The 22,540-nt window shown below is 42.4% G+C and overlaps 1 protein-coding gene across 1 annotated transcript in view; it reads right to left on the bottom strand.

Annotated features, from left to right (window-relative positions):
• Positions 1–16,623: 16,623 nt before the first annotated feature.
• LOC119173758 (glutamate receptor ionotropic, kainate 2) overlaps positions 16,624–22,540 on the bottom strand; it is an 87,847-nt gene continuing 81,930 nt past the window's right edge. Inside the window, exons 11-13 of the mRNA XM_075894239.1 lie at positions 21,788–21,986; positions 19,253–19,466; positions 16,624–16,895 (exon numbers count right to left, since the gene is read on the bottom strand). Of these exons, the coding sequence (XP_075750354.1) occupies positions 16,624–16,895; positions 19,253–19,466; positions 21,788–21,986 (685 nt within the window). The remainder of the gene's footprint in view (positions 16,896–19,252; positions 19,467–21,787; positions 21,987–22,540) is intronic.

Below are 22,540 nucleotides of genomic sequence, written 5' to 3'. Positions count from 1 at the left end.
GTGAGTGCTTAGCCTGGCACTCTTGAGTGTTCCTGTCGCTGCAATCTTTGCATGTACACGCCGTACACTAGGAATTGCAATGCGCCGACGTGTTTTGAACTTCGCCATCCTTTCGAGCTGAAATGAGTAGCCTTTACAGTCTCATTGAGAAGCTTGGAATGTCTACATTACATAATTCTAAGCAATAAGGCGGGACATTTTAAGGTACGCAATATACTGGCAGAAGATTGAAGAACCCCTTCATGATGCTAACGCTAGGGCATGCCAGGATAATTCATCTAGAGCCTCAAGCACGAATGGGTCAGGTCAGGTAAGCGTGATGCAGATGAGCTGTTCTGATACTGCGTTGCTAGCCACACATATATGCGTGACTGGGTGGCTTTAGGGAGTACATCAGACACATCCACTGGCAGAAACTGGAATCTACTTAGTCATCACAATACTCTGCACACCAGTGCTGGAAGCGAAGTTCGCCTTCGCAAGACCGTGTTATGAGCCGATCACGCTCTGTTTAGTCCTTAGCACCCATCCGCTCAGTGAAAGATTTAGCAGATTGTGCATGCTGTCTAATATCTCCACAGAGCATCAAATATGTAGCCATGGTGACGTTACTGGTGATCCCGGGGTCACTGCTATAGAGTGTGTTAACAGATCTCAAGTTGAAAAAAGTAGGGTGTGCTTATAGTACATTCATACTCGGAGCACGAACCTTTTCGTTTTTATACTTAACATAATTGTGAAAGCTCTTAGCCTGTTAAAACTTCTTGAGAGCTATGAATTCGTCTTCTGACTAAAAGATATTATAAAAGTGTGTTTCAGCCTCGAGGAAAGTTGGGTAAGCGGATGAGTCGGGCTTGTTCGCACATAATTCTGGAATAATACAGCGCAAAACACACGCGGCGGATGGAACACGAGTGACAACGTGCGCTGTATGTCGGGTAGCTTTAATTATAGTGATTCGTCGGTTCTATGTATTCCGCCATGGGTTCAGTAGCCAGAAAATTTTCGTTAGGTGTTGTTGGCTATGAGCACCTATTGATGAACCCTGTTCTTTCAATGTTTTGACACCTTTGGTTGAAATAAACCCAAACCACTTTTGAAGTGGCACTGAACATGCGTACGCTGTTCTATGCTATGCATCACTGCAATCTGCTTTCTAAGCTGCATCCAATGGCTTTATCTTTTTTTTTATCTATCATTTAAAAGTTACCGTCACTACATTCAGCAGTATCAACACGTGTTTCTGCATGACGCCTCTAGGTTTCATCTGAAAAATCATATTTGGTCGCATTTCTTTTATTCCGGATACTGCACATCCCTTAGTATGCAGGACGCATGGTTGTGGTAGCTGTATTGGCATCGTCGTGACATTCATACATACACATACCTTATACATACATACATACATACATACATACATACATACATACATACATACATACATACATACATACATACATACATACATACATACATACATACATACATACATACATACATACATACATACATACATACATACATACATACATACATACATACATACATACATACATGAATATCAGCTTGTCCACTCCATCATTAGGCGCTCTCGGAAGACCACTAGTGCCATAGAAGAACCCTTGTGACATACATTACATAAAATAGATGCCAACAGCGCTGCGTGCACCCATTTCCTGAATCTGCTTTTGATTGCGAAAGAAGCAGTCATGCGTGAAGGCTACTATGTGTTCCTGTTACATTGACACATTAGAGGAAGTCTCGCTCTTGCTATCGCGAATGAATAAACGCTTCTGACTCACGCAAACACACAAAAACAGTAATCTATGAAAACAACCTAAAATTATACAAAAAAATTTTTCTCAGCCGTAAGTACTCAGTCGACCATGTCCTTATAAATGTCCACCCAGGCTGTCATTTAGAGAATATGCCGGGTCTAGCGCTTGTGCAACTTAGTGTTTTGGTGGTTTATGCAAACACCACAGTGCTCCTCTCTTTAAGTGAAGAACTAAACAAAACTACGGCAGCCCATATAGCACATAAAATGATAACGCAGTGCAGAAACAAACCTACGGTAGTGAATAAAGGAAGAATAAAGTGAATTGCAGAACAAATATGATGGGAGAAAAATAAGAAATACAAAGAATGCTGTGTCAAATTAATATAAGCATTCTCGCCAGCAGTGTGCACACCCTCTCCCCTTACAAGAAATAAAGACAGAACCCGACAGACAATACCCGCGATAACATTTTGCAAATAACTCCACTAAATCTTCACCACCGTTAACAATGATTACGGCCTTTTTTATGTCAGCAGTGAAAGTGCAATATCAACTGACTTTATTCTGCTCTTAAAGCTGTATTTCTAAGCCGCAATCTTCCGGCATTCATCGTACTGCAGGACAGGTGGAATGTGAAGCATTGAATAGTGCGATCGACAGCAGTACGAAAAAACTATTAAGTGCGAGGCATAAATCGTAATTTTACTTCCAACGAATATCAAGCCGCAATTAGTATCTGCAATATCAGAAGAAAAAAATCCTCATCCTCAGGATCACGCATCAACAAGATGTCCGGCAAGTGTAGCCTGGGTTAAAAAAATATCCGGAGCTCAGTCAGACTCAACCATAGAAAATTCTTTGCTTCAGTATCTTTATTTTTCTTATCAACCAAGCAGACTACGCAAATGCAAAACCAGCTTTGGTTAAGAGAAAAACGCCAGGTGCGTGCATCTTCGCTGCAACTACAATAATAAAAAAGACAACAGTGTCTGCGTTAAAAAGTTTTAGTCGAGGAAAACTAATGTTTTCGTAGGCGATGCACAATATACGGCACATACTAAATGCCAATTAAAGAGAGATTTTTCAGCAGCAAAGAATTTTTCGCAGTGAGCACAAAGAAACTTGCAAGGGCAATATCTTCGGCGCTGGCATTTACACGAGCCTTCCGCCGCGCTGTTGTTATCTGACATGGTAATCCGAAGAGTATAATAATAATTTTTTTCAGTGCTGCGCAAAATTTTAAAGCTTAATAAAAAGAAAAGCTGTTTACGAGACAATGGCCTCAGACTTATAGATAAGTACCGCATACAGCCATCTATAATATATTGCACATGTCGCTAAACAGCTAACGATGCTGCGGCAATGAGTCATGATAAGTATGATGACTGATGACAACCAACAAGGCTCTGGCTCATTTTAGGAAAGCTATAAAACGACGAGGCAGAGGTAGAATGGTACATGTACCACTTCTAGGATGAGGATAAATAAATCAACAGCGTAAGATGACCAGTACGACACGTCAGCATCATTGTACTATTTAAGCATGTAGCATTTCAGGAAAAAAAATGGAACGTTCACTGTCATGTGGCGCTCACAAATGTCGTTTAGACCCTGAACGTAAAATGCACGCGTTGCTTCATAAGTGCGCAGGCGCTTCAATAATCATTTCCTGAGACCCTCACTAGCATAACTTCAAATGAAGGAATGTGCGCCCTATAGCACGAAAGTCAGACATGGCGGAAGCTGTTGAAGATCAGCGTCAGCTACTGTCCGCGGGCTGACGTAATGCTCGCATGCTACGTCTGGATGAACGAAGGATCACTTGGCGCCCAATTTTATGTCGAAAGAATTATCTTCATGTGCACTTGCTGGCGTTGCTAGTGGCGGTACGTGATAAGAGATTGGCTAAAAGCACCTTTAAAATCAAAGAATGGTTTTTTCGAGCAGTGGTTATCTTACATTGTAAATAGAAATAAGCCGAGATGGGAGTAAATGACCTTGTCCTCTAGCGCACGCCCCGATGGGATTTTTATAAACACCGTCTGGAGAGAGTAAAAATTTACTCCCCATCAGTAGGGAGTTTTTGCATGGTGCCAGGGGGGTTTTTATTTACATCCATTGGGAAACTTTTTCAGGTCAGTATGGGAGTGAATTTTTTGCATCGACCGAGAAAAAAAATACGTCAGCAGCCGTACCATGCGCAAGTGTACCTTTAACTACATTACATTTAATGCGCACAAGGCTTACAGTACACAAATATTACCACAACGCTCACATAATTTCACAACACTCGCACTCACCATAGCTTGCCACACGCAGTACACGCCTACCATATAGTCACCGGATATGTATAGGCACCACATTCTTACCTCCCATGTAGCCCTGGTGAAAGCCTTTTTTCGCTAATAATTAAGAAATAATTACGCACAGCGTAAGTATGAACTTGCGGTGGTCTGATGTAAGCTCTTCAGTACACATGCCTTTTATCCTAAGCCTGCCTAATATTCAATATTTTTCTATTATAGCAGAAAAGTTTTATCAGTTTATGCTCTGTCGTAAGGGCTGAATTTGCTATAGCGGTACTCTTTGTGGACCCGTAAAATGCACTGAATCATACACAAAGTGCGCGTAGCCTTGAATTAACACAATAACGAGGCACATTTAGCAGCTCCAGCGATGAACCGAGGTAGACCGCCGCTACCGCGTTCGACGACTAGGCCTCACTCACGAGTACGGCACGGTGATTCGATGAATGAGAGCTGGTGATCACAAAATGCTTGCTGATGTGCAGTCTACGCCTCGTTGTTTTTCCCATGCACAGAAATAGGTGTCCGCTATCCACGCAGTTTAAGCTACGGAGCGATAGACTTAAACGAATGAGACGGTTCGCAGTCTCTGTTCCCGTTGCTCGCATGCATTGCTCGCACGCATTGCTCGCAGAGCTCGCCACGGCGGCCGGTGCGCAGTGCGAGCTCGATACGATGCCGGCTTGATACCGTCGCCATAGCGAGGCTTTCCTACCGCTTAGATGTTGCAGCCGGTGAAATACCGGTGACACTCCGAAAACGCACCATCGGCGGAGACGGGGTGAGCGCGTCGCCGGCGCAACTCTCACGCCGGGTCTGACCAGCCTGCCATGGTCGAGCGAAGCCTACTTCGAACCGCTTCGAAGTTTTACATTGCAATCGCTGACGATCGTACTCCGTCTCGTTCGGCGCTCGCCTTGTAGTTAGTCATTGACAGCTGCGGTCGCAAGGCGCAGAAGACTGTTATACATCCCAGCAGCCTTCATTTTTTGTGAAACACATTCTTTGCCTCGCCGGTGGTCGGTGCTAGCTCGTAGCGCTTGCCGCGGTGGCCGGCGCGCAGTGCGACTCGATACGATGCCGGCTGGATACCGACGGCACAGCGAGGCCTTCTTACCACTTAGATGTTACAGCCGGTGAAATACTGGTGACACTCCGAGAAGCCACTATCGGCGGAGATGGGGCGAGCGCGTCACCGGCGCAACTCACAGACCGGTTGCCGGCCAGCCTGCTGTAGTCGAGCGAAGCCTACTTCAGACCGCTTCAAAGTTTTTGACGGTGAAACTCCAGGAGCAGCTGCTGACAATAGTAACAGCTTACTTTTGCTACCAATAATTTATTCTTCGAAGTTTTTTGTTACTCGGCCCTTTGAAGCGCGGCATTCACGGCGTTTCGTTGAGGAATCGGACCGATGTGCAGCGTGGTTTAACGGTGCGAAATATATTGAAATGTTCGCAGTAAATACCAACCGGTCGTTGCTATCCTTCACTGGACTTATAATTTTGTTGCCTGTTGACAGGTGTTCACACGGTTAGCCACACAAAGCACATGTGTTTCACACCGACGTGCAAACATAAGCCCGTACACACACACACACACACACACACACACACACACACACACACACACACACACACACACACACACACACACACACACACGCACGCACGCACACACGCACACGTCACGCCCAAAGAGAGTTTTTAAAGCTCCCATAGGGTTTTTTAGAGCTCCCATTTTTAGTTTTAAAGCTTCCATTTTAGTTTTTAAAGCTTCCGTTTGTAACCACGTGACCTGAAACTCCCTGGGGAGTTTAACAAGGTCATGTCGTTCATAAACTCTGTGAATAAGCAGGGGCGTTTTACGACGACATGTGCCGAGTTCACTCCCTACCAGGGAGTAAATAATTGGGGCAGGGGAGTTTTGCGGACTCATTTGCTGGAGAAACTCCCATCTCGGCTAACTTTTGCTTACAGTGTACAGTGTGCGCCCGTCACACTTCGAACGAAGTCGCGAATGACGAAATCATGGCTTTCATATTCCTGTTACACGAAATAGGCACTGAAATAACGTATTCATTAACAAAATGACGATGCATTGATGTAATCGACATTTGGTTGTTTTGTGATACTTTTCATAATTAGCGATTCGGGTGATTCAGATATTTCCTACATTTTCCCTCTCCCGAGAATTTCAATATAACGAGATTTTAGGCATGCCGTAATGGTTATTGTGCTAATACTTGTGACAGATCGTCCTTCTGTGCTTTGTTTCAGGAAGATTCGGTTTTCAAATTTGTGATTTTATTGTCAGACAGAACAGATATATACCTGATGCCCATATGCTATTACCAACTCCTTGCCGACAGTTATGAAAAATGAATAAATGAACTGCAGCTTCCGCACCGAGAAACAAAGTTAAGAAAACTGTAGAGGCTATATCCTAAAATGCGTTCCAAGAAACACTATTTCAGGCCAGAATGTCTTACTACCTGGCGCTACTGATTACGATACAGCAATCACAGTAAACAGCGTAAAATCAAGGTTTATTTCAGGAATACTTTTGACGAGGTTGATGATAGGTCAACCTACTTTGTATATGGCCGTGCATGCGTTTGTGTGTGCGCATGTATACGCACAAGAAATAAGAGAAGTTCACTGCGAATCAAAATCTCTACCGCTCCCTACGGCACTGGTTCTTTTACTAAGACAGGCGATACAAATAACTATCAATGGGGATTACAAAATGACTCTCTGCTGCTGAGGAATGAATATGACCGCAGAAAAAAATTTGATGACACTTTCTATATTGTCGAGTGGCCATACGGTCAATCATAAATATGATTGAACTTGGTAAATTTATAGAGGATTAAAACACACGGGATGGAGGAAAAAAACACAATTATCTAGTCAAACTTCCTGACGTGTTGACAGCAGCATCTTTTACTGGACCGTAGAGCGAACTTTTTTGCTTCCTTTTTATATACACTCCGCACAAATACTATTAGTTTCAGCATATGTTCGTAAAAGCAACGAAGCATTTCTATCAGCCGTGCCTGCACTTAGACGTAGGCGAACGCTATAGTGCACATTCGATGTATTTATTGAATACTTCACAACTGGAACCTATAAAGCTATAAAAATGAATGTATTGTTACGTTACTTCAATCATAAAAAAAGCCAACAATGCCTGCACTGTTGGCACTTTTTTCACATGTTTCGTCTAAAAAAGCAACTTGAGGCGTCAGTGAAGGCGACGTGGGGACCACTCTTCCACCTCACTTTGTATTATTTCATCTGACAGCTGGAAGCGCAAGTCCTAAAATGTACTACTGATAGATAGGAGAGTCAAATAATAGAACATGGTTAGTTACTTCTTGGAATAGTTAGGCTATTCGGAATACAAAACAACAAAAAATTGGCCCGAATCTACATGTTACACTCTAAATGTCGTCGAAAGACGATAGTCTTGTGTTCAGAGAGAGTGAACAAAACGATTATTTGATGTTCTGCGCAAGAAAATCAGTGAATGGTATTTTGCAGGCGCTGCGTTAGAATGCCTCGAGCGTGTGGTGGAGGCAAACGAGCGCATCTAGGCACGTTAGACACAAGTGCCATCAGGCAGTCATCTTCGAAAATGAAGGCGTGCAGCCCGCGGAGAAAGATGCGCGCCAGTCTCGGAGGTGATAAGGTGTAGAATGCAAAGCGATGGGCAGGTGCCACCACCGTGACGTCGTAGCAAAGCGTTGGAAACACTTTTTTGAGCATCGCGTTGCACTGTAAGGGCAGCGCGATTAAACGCTATATTCCTTAGTGTTACTTGTGTGTGCCTCTTCTAGTATTAAGACTGACATAGAAAACATCAAAGCGTTGTTGTGGAGCTTCAGATATGCGCATTAATTGGTTTTTAATTGACACTCGCACAACTATCAACGCGTGAACCTTGAGCAATATTGGTGGATGCGGCGAACTGGGTTGGCCGTTTCGTGCCGTTTGGGGTATTGTTAGGACGGTCAAACAGACATATGTACAGAAAAACAGACAAACAGACCAAAATTTTTTCGTCGAACGTCACCAAGAAAGGCTATTGTCTTTAAAAAAGAAAGATTTCTCAAAACACGTTCGTCCGACTGCGCTGACGACTACTCAGCAACGTCTCATCGAACACTTTGGATAGCGTTACCACAGCAACACTTTTTGTCACACCACAACGTCATCCTCTCTACCTCAAGCCATTAAAAGGCACAAGTGCAATATTTTGTTCGCTACCACTTAAGTTATCAACTACTCAGCACTTCCATAAAAAAAGAACCGACCTAGACAGATCTGATTTTCAGTTTTAGACCCATTGATGGCTGCTCTACAAGTGCTGACAGATAGATAAAAACTTGAAGGATAATAAGAGTACCTGCGATAAAGTTAGGCACTAGGCAGCGTGCGATGGTACGGAACATACCATAACTTTACCGTTGAAAGCTAGGAAGACAACACATATGTCAGAGAATGAACAAGGGTTCTGGTAACCAGTTTATATTAAAAGAAAATTAACGATGGACCTGTGTGGCTAACATAAGGAAAAGCACCGACAACCGATGGCCATGATGCTGTTCATGACGACGGAATGACTACCAGTGGTGGGGCCCCGATGGGTACGTTGTGTGGTGAAACTATCAAATGTGCAAAAATAATTTCAAGCAGAATGTGCTCGAGATTTTCAATATGCGGTTATTAGAGAAGAGAGAGAGAAAAAAACGATAAAAAAGGAAGGCGTGAAGGTTAACCAAATGCTAGTATCCCGTATGCTACCCTACACTGGCGTTGGGAAATAGGGGGTTAAAAGAAAGAGAAAGAGCCAAAAAATACAAAATCAAAACACGAACACACACGCACACACGAAATCAATCCACTCAGAGCCATTCCGACAGGCCAGTAGTTCGCAAGAAGCTCAATAGCACTTGCATGGCCTTCTTTTGTGATTATGAGTCTAGACGATGGCGCAGTATACTTTCCTCTGACAGCGGCTGGTCATATCTTGTGGAGTGTATTACAAAGGTATTGTCTATGTATGGTATATTCCTGGCAGTCACAGAGGACGTGTCGAATTGTCTCTTCACCTCTGCATTGAGAACAGGCGCCCACGTTGGCCATCCCTATGCGGAATGCGCGCGCACGAGTGAACGCCACGCCCAACTGTAGTCTGCACAGAGCAGTACCCTCACCTCATCGAAGTTTTGTTCGAAGACGTAAGCTCAATGTTGCATCAAATGAGTGTAATCTGCATGCTTAAAAAATTGCAGCACATCCGCAGTGTGAATGATGATGAGTGGGGCAAAGCGCTGGAGGCTTATATTTACAAATACTGTATATATTTATCTACATTTCATAAGTGGTAGCTATACGTCGTATCCGTTCCCCCTCATTATAACGGCTTCATGGTCGGTGAAAGGGTGGATCGGTGATGGGGCATAGTGGGATGTTTGCAAGGACAAAATATGGACAGCTGGCGCAGGTGGTTGCCATATAGGCAGTCGCGTACATGAATACATATACATATAAGGAATAGACAAACACACGCCTTATAGATCATTGCCCTAAAAAGGCTCATTTGAAAGTGCTATGGAGCATTGGCGAGCAAGTATGTGGAGTTTCCTAGCAGCGTTCGTCCTAAAGAGAGGTATTCACAGGTCGTGGTAGTCTGTATGGGCTGATCGGGCAGCTTGATCAGCCTTTTCATTACCGATGATCCCACATTGACTTGCCAACCACTGAAATATAACGTGGTGCTTTCCTTCATGCAATGCATAAAATTATGCTATTGATGCCAAAGGGTATATTGCGTATGGTTTCGATGGTCACTCTGCAAAAGCATACCATTCAAATCTTCAGTTTTACATGAATATTATATACTCAAGATATTATTTACTGAATAAAACATTCCATATCATTGAAGCCTCATTGCACGGCAAATGCACTCGAGTGAAGTGATAACTGCTATACATTATAATTTGTACAATTCTGGCAAATTCAACACATAACAATTTTTTGTAGTATAATGACATCTATTCGCAATCGGTACAGATATTAAGAATATGTAGTGGAAAATCTATATTGATTGATAATTATGTGGGGTTTAACCATCCAAAACCACCGTATGATAATAAGGGACGCCGTAGTGGACCTGCGGGTCACCAGCCGAGTATCTTGGCCACCAGACCATCGCAGTTAGGTGGGGCCGCAAATCAAGGCTGCATGATACATTGACACTAGTAGTATGTATTGCAAAATGATAGAAATGCAACCAGTCATTCAATCAGTCAAGACGCGTTCGCTTTGTTTGCAGCTGAAAGCACTCAAGCGAAGCATCAAGCTCACGACATTAAACCGGAGACTGTCATCTATGACGCCCTAAAAATCAATAATAGACTTTATAGTAGAAGGTAGACAATGCATGTTACAATACATAAGTAGTGGGAACTTCGTAGGTAAAAAATGAGGTAATTTTGTGTGTCCTTCCGCAGCTGATGATGATTAAAAAATGTCTGAACACTTTATGATGTGTGGTGTTTTAGAATACCCAGTCACAGCAATTCACAATTTCTCACGCCTAGCGGGTTGGAATCTGGGCATCTCCCACGCAATTTTACATGCACTGGATTTTTCACACTGCATCACATTTACAAAATTTTGAAGCGATACCATAGCTCTGTGGTATGAGAGCTGCTTGTCACGCAGAAGGCCAGGGTTTTTGCTCACTTGAAAAAACCATCTGTATTATTTAGTTTACTATCATAAATTTTTTGATCTTGCAGTAATCGACAAGATTATAATTTTTTGCTCTCAATTAGTGATTCCGACAAGACAAAACTCTGGTTGGTAAAGACGCGGCTGTTGCAAAGGCTCCCACGTCAAGTCCTCATTCCAGAAAAGCTCTTCTGAGCCATCGTCGAGAAAATAATTAACTGCAATCGGCATCAATTCACTTCCTTTATAAACAGGCGAAACTAATCTCCTCGTTCTTTTGCCGCTTAAGCAGTGCGTAGTCATCTACATCCAAACTTTGCGCATTCGGAGCAACTAAGAACTCTAATCAAGATTTATCGCAGGGCGTTCAATGTTAGTATAAGAAATACCGACAAAATGTCTACTTCATATCACGAAAATCATCGTCGCCAATTAGTTTAGCTCACTGATCTGAGGAGAAGTTTGCCACGACTTCGATTTCTAGCATCTATGCTCTGGTATACGCTCCAAAAAGAACAGCACGAAACACTGTCCTTTTAAAGAGGGTTTCGCTCCAGTGACTCCGTTTAAAATTTTTCATGCGGTAAAACTGCAGGGTTCTGTCTGCACAGTCATTTTAAAAAAGCCCTCTATCCCTTTCAATATGGACTTTAAAGCTGCTTGATGAAATGCGTTGGCGTTTGGTATATTTACCATACTACGACGAACGAAAATCAGCATTTTGGGGGAGATCAAAGCAAAGCGGATGTAATCGACGTCTTCAAAGCTAATAACGTTGCGTAGGATCGGTGACAATGTTAGACGTTTGATGACCAAGGAGTCTTGTGAGCTCTTTCAAAGGAAAGACTTATAACATTTATGAATATACCGCGAACGCTAATGTCCTGTAAAGTTTCAGTTCTTCGTGCACCTTGTACCAAAACACCAAAAATCTATGATTATTTTTTTTCTTGCTCTAGGTTCCTAGGTACTACTCACTTTTGCCGCCAGGGTGGCACCACCTAGTCAGGCGTTCATTTAACTTTTAGTCGTGTCCCCCGAAGATATTTGTAACAATTTTGCCATGATTAAAAAAATAAAATAGTTTTGAATCGGCATTCAAGTTTATGGTAATGATCTATTTTGTTTAGTTAACTTTTTTCCTGTTAGTAAGCTCTGCTGGAAGCCATGAAAGCAATGTGGGTATAATAAACATGTAACATTAACTTTATGTATTATCGCGTAATTTGTATTGGGTAAAATTAAAGAAGAAATAAATAGAGATATAAGCAAGACAGAATGACTCCGGTTTGCTACCCTGTACTTAGGATGGGGGAAGAAAGAAGCTTCATTTTACTTTAAAGACATGCAAGATTGCGAAATCATATTGTCGTAAAATGCCTCATGTACTAACCTAAACTGACAAATTGACATGCTTTCCAGCGCAAGAAATGAAGACCCAAGAAAGTATACAACACGAGCACCGTTTTTTCAAGCAATCCAAAGAGTTGAGACAAACATTTTGAGGTTTAAACTGTGCCATCCTATCCACCTATACTAAAGATCTACGATTTAATTTCTAAAGCAGGCGTGATGGAAGTCACCTTGGTACCCGTTCAAAATATCGAGCGTCATCACGTAAAATAGAGGTTACATTGCACAGTACATGGTGTACTGCTTACACTTCGTTTACCAATAAGTCAACGTGCAGTCTACTAGCAAAGTTAAAACGAGTCACTACAATTGACCCTGAGCTTCTATTGTAAAGTGGGTATGCTAGCAATAGTACCCGATTCGTATATCTGAATTGATCAGAGGCAAGATAACGTTGACATAAATGGCTGTAATCGGTTACCAGCCATCTATTACCGTGAATATTACGTAAGCTTTGGCTGTAAATCTTCGGAACCTTTCCAGAATTCATTTCTCCCACACACAGCAGCACGTCTGTGAAAGCTGCAATTAAGCAGTTGCTTTACTATTACATGCACTTCATTCCTTGCTGCCATCAGTTTTCATGTCACTTACACCGGCGTGACGAAATCCCCTGTAATTCTCTCTGGGATATCGGTGAACTAATTACACAAAAAATTAATAAATAAATCAGTGACTGTATGTATGAATAAACAAATAAATAAATAATTAACCGTCTACTTGCCTAGAAGCATTGTTCGTGAACATACTAAGCTTAATTAGGTTCATTAGGCCAAGCTGGCGTAAAGTCTATCAGGGTTATTCGATATTTAAAAGACACACAAAAAACATAGTGAATACAGAGTCTGAAGAGCAAGAACTCGTGGTCTTAGAACTGAAGACTATGTTTACTACATAAAGACTTGCTCCGCATTTTACTTCGTTTCTTTTTCTTTCTTATGTTTATAAGAAAGACAAGTACAGTATGCTGTCGTGCAGTTTACCTTAGTGCCAGAAAAAAATGCACCATTAGACGCATTTTGCTTCACGTGTCATTATAAATAGAGTGGCATCTGCTCTGAACGTTCTCTTTGACTACTCCAAACTTGCTCGAAAATGTCCTTGTGGCTGCTCCATACCTGCTCCAAGATGTCTTTCTGAGTGCTCGAAGCCTGCTACAAAGGCACTTTGACCTGCTCCGAAGACTGCTCCGAAACCTACGTACGCTGCTCCACTTGCCATCTTCACTTCCCAAGCAGCCTCAAGCCTGGTGCAGAGTTGCGGAGAAACAAACAGGAAAAGGGCTTCTGGCGATACTGCTTTTTTACCGTCTGGTTCAGACGCGGTTACCTTAAGTTGTGCTAACTGCTCTCATAAGGACGCCTGTAAAACTGGGAAAAGCTGAGGGCTCAGTACTGGCTGCTACATGAAGCAAGACTGCGGAGGATATTGAGGACGTGCACTTCTGTCCTTTAGTCTTCAGTAAACTCATGCAATGATAGCTGCACGCTATATCGCGTTTCCGTCGTCCACGCATCTTAGCGGTGCCGTGTAGGGCAAATAATATTTGAAATCTTACCACGGTATTACAAAATACGTTGGCAAGAAGTATTTGAGATAGAGATACAAGATACTTCTGGAATGAATGTTTCCGACATGATACTTCTCAATTATATCTTAAGATAGTCCGATACATTTGTAATTTTACTACTATAGAATACAACTGCACAGCGACTGCCTATCTACAGGAGTGTTTAAATGAAACCGACATAATTGCGGCCGATTTTGCTTGTTTCAATGGAATATCTGTTAGAGTATTGATAGATACGTTTTCTTACTTAATTTACGTTAGTTTCATTCAGAAACAAGCACTAGTTTACTTGATAGCTCTTTATGATCTGTCGTATCAGGAGTTTTGCCTTAACGCTTCAGCCTTTTATGAATGTCACTGCTGACTTGGCAGCCAGCTAGTGGGTTGCCGAGTAATTAAAAAAAATCAATAGAAAGGCTCCGCTAGACGGCCCAAATACCAGTGCAGGACATTAGCTTGTCCGTAATCGCACAACCATTTTAATAGCACGACAAAACCTGACAGGTGTAAAGCAGCAACAATGATGTCAGTGAAGGTAAATCCGAAGAATTTGTTTACAGCTGGTACTTTTCATGAGTTCACATATCAACGTTACCTGTGTATATAGCTTCATACGTCTAGGTGCTCTAGTGATCACCCCATCAATTTGAGGTAAACCAAGATAAATGGGAGAGTAATATGGTTTCACAAATATGACTCGCTCGTCACGACATAAATATTCCGAAAATCTCATCGCGTACATCGTGGAACCCTTTCCGCCTGACACAGGGGCGTACCTACCCGCATACTACGGGTAGGTACGCGCCTAAGTTATTTGACAGCACATATCTACCAAGGAACGGTGACAACAGACAATCATAATTAAAATGCGAGAGCGCATAGAAAAACCAACATCAGCTGCGTTCACCCGCCAAATCCAAAGAATAAATGTTATGGTCTCAGCAAGAATCGAACCCAAACATTCTGCATGGCGATCGAGTATTATACCTCAGAACCACTCCAAGTCTCAGAACCACTTTGGAAACACACCCTGTGCAGACGAAATATTCACGAAACAACAGTCCAGGTTGCAAGGACGTACTCGTTATTCAATTTTATAAACATTAATTACTTGCGTATTTTACGATACAGCCGTGACATTAGGTTAACGTTATCGGCCGCAAATGCTGACGTGCTGTAAACCCAATGCCTATGACACGGCCGCTCATTTGGCCATGGTTCCATGACGGTTGTTTTCCCGGAAGGCCGTCTGTTAGTGTTGCAGCACAATAGCGTACGAGTGATGTATACTTATGGCTAGTTACACCACCTGTATGAGAGTGCCCCACCACGATGGTCTAGGAGCTAAGGTACTCGGCTGCTGACCCGTAGGTCGCGGCATCTAATCCCGACTGCGGCGGCTGCATTTCCGATGGAGGCGGAAATGTAGTAGGCCCATGTGCCCAGATTTGGGTGCACGTTAAAGAACTCCAGGTCGTCGACATTTCCGGAGCCCTCCACTACGCTGTCTTTCATAATCATATGGCGGTTTTGAGACGTTAAACCCTACATATACCACATACCACTAGTATTAGAGCCTTCCATACTACAAACGGGGCGCATTTTGGCTATGCTCATAGAATGGTTGTCGGGGTCACTTGGCTCTAAAAATTGTTAGGATTAATTTGTTTTTTCATCAATCTGGCATTGGCCTTTTCTGATATCCTAGTGATAAATGTGTGTCTAGAGCATAGAGACCACACCCTAGAAGAGGCTCGTGCCGCTTACAGAACGTAATTTAACATCCTAGGACTGCAAGTCTGGCAAGATGGTTTCGCGAAAAGTAATGAGTTTCCGCATGGTTTATGAAGAACAACTCTTGCAGGTACTCGAAGCAGCGTGGTTTTGTCTATTGGGACACAATACCATGCCGCGTGCAAAAATCAAGTAGAAATGAATGAATTGTGCCGAAGGAGTGAGGAAATAGTGGAGCAGCGGTGATTATACAGCGGCGTCTGAGCAAGTACTGTGGATAGTCTTGCGATAAAGGAATACTTGACATGCTTCCTCACCGTTGTGTTCATAAAAAGAGGTGCCAACTTCGCGCTTTTCTTTGAATATACCACAAACGCCTTAGTGGCATGAATGTTGTACAAAAGCATACATTGCATAAAAAGTTTAAATAACAACGTTTTTCTTTAAAGAACGTCCCAAAAACACAGTCCGTTTGGTTGATTATATGGCTGTCGATAAAACATGCTTTTTTGAAGCTGTAAACATTTGATAATTTGATGAGGGCTACTTGCTTCTTTACTGAAATAATAAACCCTCATACATATGCTCTCAAGCTATCATAGATGTTTAAATTTTGAAAACAAGGAGCCATTACAAAATGCAAAAGAAGACGAAAGTAATGATGGCGGTTTTGGGTATTCCTTTAATCGTTGCAACAGCAACGCGAGACCAATTTTCACAAAACGCTCTACAGGCCACATGAACAACATGGGCAGCTATTCGGCAAAGTACGTGTAGTCATAATGAAAATGCACTTTATTACGCTAATGATCGGCGCTCAAATAGAAAAAAAAACTACACAATCTCGTAGGAGCTCTGAGAATGTCCGTGCATAATTTATTCTTGTGTCTTTCTCCATACAATTCACAGCCAGCAAGGATCCAAACAATCTTAAGTGCAACACAAAATTGCACGTGGGGAGCAATGGAAACTTCTTCGTGTATCCCGCATGCACTTCAATGCGCCTGCCATGTCTTCCACATGAACAAAAGCTAAATAGTTCAATTCATGTGCTGAGATGTAAAAGGCTCAGACACTCCTTCAACTGCGTCCTAATCTCGCTTTACAGAACAACTCGGCGAAAGCGATGAAGCAGGCCAGACCAAGACGAGCAAGGAGAACGACGAACACGCCACCGACTGTTCGCAGGTCCAGCGCGCTAGCTGCGTCAGTCCTAGATTTGCCGGCCTCGGTAGTAGGACATCGTTTGAGTGGATCCCGTACTTTCCACCAACGATCCTTGAATTTTAGCAGGGTGCCGTGCTCCTGCAGGTGTAGTAATGTTGACGACAAGATGTTGCGGTACGGAGAGCCTGCAAAAAGAAAACAACATGTCACATGGTTTGTTAAGACTGAAGGTCTCTGCCGGGGCCCACGAAGACTGCAGTGACGTATTTCCATCCAGTAAACGGCATAGAAAAATGAACGCAATCAAATGACATTGATATTTGTGGTCGCATCTAGGGGCCTATTGTTCATGGAATCAAATTCAGTCTTTCTCAGTTTTCGCTGCATAACATCCCTAAATAGCACTTCCTAATGAAAACAAACGAAACGTTTAACAATAGTCTCATGATTTCAGCGCAATAAGCAGTTAACGTTCAAGACAAAAAAAATGTAGTCATTTGCCTTGTTTTCACAGCAAGTGTACCTGTGAATCTTAAAAGTGAAAGTCTTCATTCGTGGAGACACGCACACATTGTTTTCAGGTCACATACTCTGATAGCGTTACCACCTTTTTTATATATTACCCTTTCATCTCGCAGTTATCTGAGCTGGCACGAGGAAGTCACTGTCTGCAAGCGGCAAAGTGAAGCAATGCATAATGACCGAGACCTCTGCTATTAGCTCCTGCAAGGCATTGTTCCTATGCTTCCGTTTCATTCAATGCCTTTACAATGATAGAAGTGGAATTTCTTCAACGCCGTGGCCTGCCACAAATTGGCGACGTTAGCCTAAGCCTCGACTTGCCTTATGCAATCTATCTATATGATAGCTGTACGATGAACCCCTGACCTAGCTGGCTATATTTTAATTTAGTGAAGCTTTGGCCTGATGATTTAGCAGTGCGAAGTACGAACAGCATGAATTCAACACGCGTATACAAAAAAAATGAATGACAAGCGCTGCAGTCTTTCTTCTTTTTAAGGTCTCTTCTTGTGTTCCCATGTTCAATTCGCATTCTATGTAATTCATACTGACAACAACACCGCTATTGTAACATTGCGCTTCGTACTTACGTTCTCCCTGTGAAAGATCACCGCCGGCTAGAGGGTGCAATCAACGCGCGTTGCATTTCTCTGCAAAATGCCACGGGATGGCGGCATTAGCCCAAGATATGCTTCCAGTCAGCAACGCTCTTCTGACTGTCGCATCACTTTCTTTACTTGCGCTCTCAGCTGTAACTAACACAGCTACCACAAATACTTCTTTATTCTTTGATCATGGTCATTAGTAGTCGGCATGGAGATGTGCGAGCAGGTGCCATCGTGTGTGGATCTACAATAAACATCGCTATAAGTACCAAAAAACAACAGACATTGCGTAAGCTCTCTCATATCAATGTACAGTAAGCATTTAACCATTCCGGGAACGACAGCTTCTGCTTTCGTGTTATGCCACTTGCTGTGACGTCAGAATTACCCGTTCAATTTTTGCTTCATGGACACGAACCTAGCTTCATTTTGGCACAAACTGTGTTCCTGTGACATGTAACGTGGGGTATATGGGACAATATTGCATCATTCAATGTATTTTAAAGTCCTAAGAGACCTGCTAATAGATAACATTAAAATACGATCTTAAATGGCAATTGCTGTCAAAGGCAAACGCAGATTTATATTTTTCTATTACGCACTCAACGGCATATAAGAAATTCTAGAGAAAAGAGCGGACAGTGTCTAAAAACTATAGGCAGAGCATATTTACCTGCATCCATAACTTTGATGAAATGATAATACAATTACTTGAATTAACTGAACACTTATTAAATATGTCACCTATAAGATTCTTGGCCTCCTTATGCACTAAATTTTATTAAGGTTGCGTGAACGAAACATGCCTTTGGAATTCTTTATATTGTCAGAAGAGGAAGTATCGTTCATGAAACATAGATCTTAGTGATTACGTATCAACGTCGTGCGATTATGAAATTGCAGTTTCATAGATAAAAAACTATTCACAAAAAGACACGCTGACATCACCTCCATTACGTGATCATTACATGCTAACGATATGGTTGTTTATGAGCAATGTGTTGTTCAATAAAGTGTGGTTAGCACACAATTGTGGACGATGCAACGAGCCAATGCGAGAAATATGATAAGTGTAACATTTATAGACAAGAAGAGAGCAGAGTGGAGCAAGGAAATAAATGTTCAATAATAAGATCAGAATCAATAACATGACAAAATGAGCATTGGAGAGGCATGTAGCGTGAGGTCAGGCACTTGAAGATGATGCAGCAAGTTAGTTGGACAAATGATAATACCGGTAGTCTACAGAAATAGCATGGCCTTAGGAAAGACGGCGTCGGATCAATTGTTGAAGACGGGAGCACGGAAGAGGCACTTGTCCTCCTGGGGTGAGTGGAGTCAGCCTCATGATAGCAAAAATGACAACAGTATTGATGAATATGAAAATGAGACACGTTGTAGAAGTTAAGGCTTACCATGTGGCGTTGCGATGCCGTAACCCTTGGAGTCCAGAAGACCCCCGATCTGCTTGAGCTGGCACCGTCTTCGTACCACGTACTCAATGCTCGTAAACTCTATCAGGAAGGCGTAGCCACCGCGTTCCACACGCTCAATGCCCTCGGCGATTGAAGACACCATCTCCTCTTTCATGGCATGCCACATCATCTCGTACGTCTCGTGCCTCCACTCCTGCGAACCAGTGATTCCGGTAATGTAAGAGAAAATTATTTATTTAAGTGATGCATGAGCAGGGTGCGATTGCTTTCTCACTTTTTCAAATAAACTTGGACAGTCTCAAAGCGCACCACAAGCGAAGTTTCACTTTAAAGGGTGAGCTTGTTTCATTGTCCTTGTTTTTATGAATGCCGATATGTTCACCATTCTGAATATTGTGACAAGTAGAGACTACACAACGAAGTGAGACTCATGACAAGAAATAGTAATAAACGAAAACACAAGAAGTGTGTCTTTTCATGGGGCTAGCTCTTTGTGACATTAGGTTTTTCGAAGGGCACAACGGAATCAGTCCCCAGCCAAGTCGAAGTGGTTCATCCGGCTGGAATGTTGCGATATTCCAATAAATAAACAAATATACAGTGAGGCAATGGTCGAAGCTAAGGATTGTACAGAATACATATGATATCCGAGCATAGGTTTGGATCAAAGAAAAAGCCGCCAACTGCAATAATACTTACTGAAATTTGATTTATTATATTACTTGGAAGTGCAGACTTTTCTTATGAATCACTGGAATCATAGCCTCGCCTCAGCGACACGTTTTGCTCTATGTGGTCTATGAGATACGCGTATGCAGTGCTACAAGACGCTGGCAGAGTCAATATCGAAGGCAACACATAAAGAAGCGCAGCTAGTTCCCCGCTTTTATAGGATCCATCAGGGGAGTCCCCAAAAACCCGAACGAGCTAGTCCACTCCAAGGCGCGAGGTCTCAGTTTCCGCGACCTCGGAGAACTCCTCTGCCGGCTCGCAGTTGTGGAGAACAAAGATCAACCGACCACTTATAACGAAATTACCTAACACTTTTATCTTGGCAGGAGAGGCTTTCATCTTCCCAACAATAAGGTAGATCGAGCGCAGGCTTTGACTCTCGCGCTACTGCACACTGGTTGGTATCTTAGCTCAGCTTTATTGTTGTTTTTTGTTTATTTGGTACTCACAGCGCCATAAGGCATTACAGTGGGGGGAATACATCATGATTACAAGACAGAACAAGCTCAATTCTCGGCAAGTACAGGACAGCCTATCCAGATAGTAGGAAGTACACTGAATACACAACGTAACGCAGATTGACAAAAGTGTACAAAAAATTCCAGCGGGTAACATACAGTAAGACGAAAACAAATACAATTTGTATACAGCACAACAAAACACCCGTCATAACAAAATTATTCACACAATTTATCGTCACAAATTCACTAAATTCATCACAAATGCATCACAAATTAGCACAAAATTTATCCCGACATTTGTCCTAAAATCTCTTGCAGGTACTGCAACAAAATTGCTAGCCTAGACCACATGCTCTGGCGTTGTGGGGCACGGACCAATCGAATGAAGAAAACTTGTTATCCGCTAGGAAGAGCCCCGATGTCGGAGATCCCAGTGCGACCCTGACATTGGGGCTCAACGGCCTACCTAAATCGCCGTACCCCTACTTAAAATGTAACGCTAACATTTTGCCCAAAAAGCCTGAGCTACTGTTCAAACCCTTCAGGTTTGCGTAAAGTTCTTCATCCAAAGTGTTGTTATGCAGCGATGAATTTAAAAGCACCTAATACGTACTTAGGTCTCGTTCATAAAGTTCTGCCACACATGTTTCTAAGCCTTTGCTTAAAAGTAGTGTCTGGGCAGAATTTAGCTGTATAAAAATAATTAGCTCACAAACATATCAGCACAAAAACTTCTTTCTTTTGAAACTTTCTTCAGGGCTACGTGACTAGGCGACTTCATCTGCTTTTTCCTGAACGTACATAGTACTCACACCTTTGCGTTTTCCAAACACATCAATTGTTTTACAGGACATACGTAGTACCATGCAAGGCCATCAACGAAACAGACATCCGCTTTGATATAAAATGTGGCCCAGTTTCAAAGAGTTCAATACCGGCTGCTGTGGCTTCATTTTTGATAGACTCAAAAACGCTTGCAGCTCGTGTACTTAGAGTTTGGCGCACGTTAAAGAATCTCATGTGCCCATGTGGTCAAAATTTTCGGAGCCTTCTACTGCGGCGTCTCTGCTAATCGTATTGTAGTTTTATGACGTAACCCTACCAAAATAGTGAATTCAGTTTTCGGAGAATTATGACTTCACTAACAGCACGACAATTGGATAATTATTGCTATTGTGATAACAATGCTGTTCAATACGAAATATATTATTTTAACAAGACCACTTGCTTTATGTTTGGTGCGTAGTGCCTTTAGAAGCAATACGGCACGCATTTATCAGGAGCCTATCATAATACTTGTCGCTGATAGCTGGTGCCATACCTTGAACAAGGCGTGAGTCGATCCTGAGCGAACGCACCCGTAGCGCACGGCGGACTGCTTCGCCATGTCTTCCGCACTCTCGATGTGTGACAGGAGTCTCTCTTTAGTCAGGAAAGCTGCCAGGTTAGCCGTGTAAGAGGAAACCAGCACGAAGGAGAAAAACCACCAAGTTGCAGCCATGATGCGCGCTGAAGCTGCCCTGCACAATACGCCGTGTTATGTAAAATTATCTTGAAGAAAGGACGATGCCAAAGCTGGCCACAGCGTGGAACTTTGTCGACACAATGCCATCCTATAGGAAATGTGCTACCCTATATGTTTTGCATATGGTATGTAGATGCATGATTTCCGATTTCTGACAGAAATAGGTATTCATTCAAAATTGCACTGACAGATGACGTTATGCGCTCTAAATAACTTTTTGTTGTTAAACATGTAATCTCACTGACTTGAATTTTTAAGTTCTACTTTTACTGCATTTTTGTTGTATTACTCAGCCCCTCTGTAACGCCTTTATGTACCCTGAGGGTAATCGAAATAAATAACAAAGGAAGCTATGCAAAACAAGCCAAATGTAAGTAATGCGAACATTGCAAACTATATTTAAAGTTGCGTTAAAAACATGTAAAAAATGGGCAACCAACAGTTGGGATATGCGCTAAAAATTGTTACTCTCTAAACAACGGAAACACCAAATAAGTACTTTTCTGTATTTTTTGCTATAAAAAATTCACCAGGCCACAACAAACTACT

The sequence above is a fragment of the Rhipicephalus microplus genome, chromosome 5 (genome assembly GCF_043290135.1).
Source record: "Rhipicephalus microplus isolate Deutch F79 chromosome 5, USDA_Rmic, whole genome shotgun sequence".
Lineage (NCBI taxonomy): Eukaryota > Metazoa > Arthropoda > Arachnida > Ixodida > Ixodidae > Rhipicephalus > Rhipicephalus microplus.
Note: the sequence above shows the minus strand (reverse complement) of the source record. Positions and strands in the feature narration are given on the sequence as shown.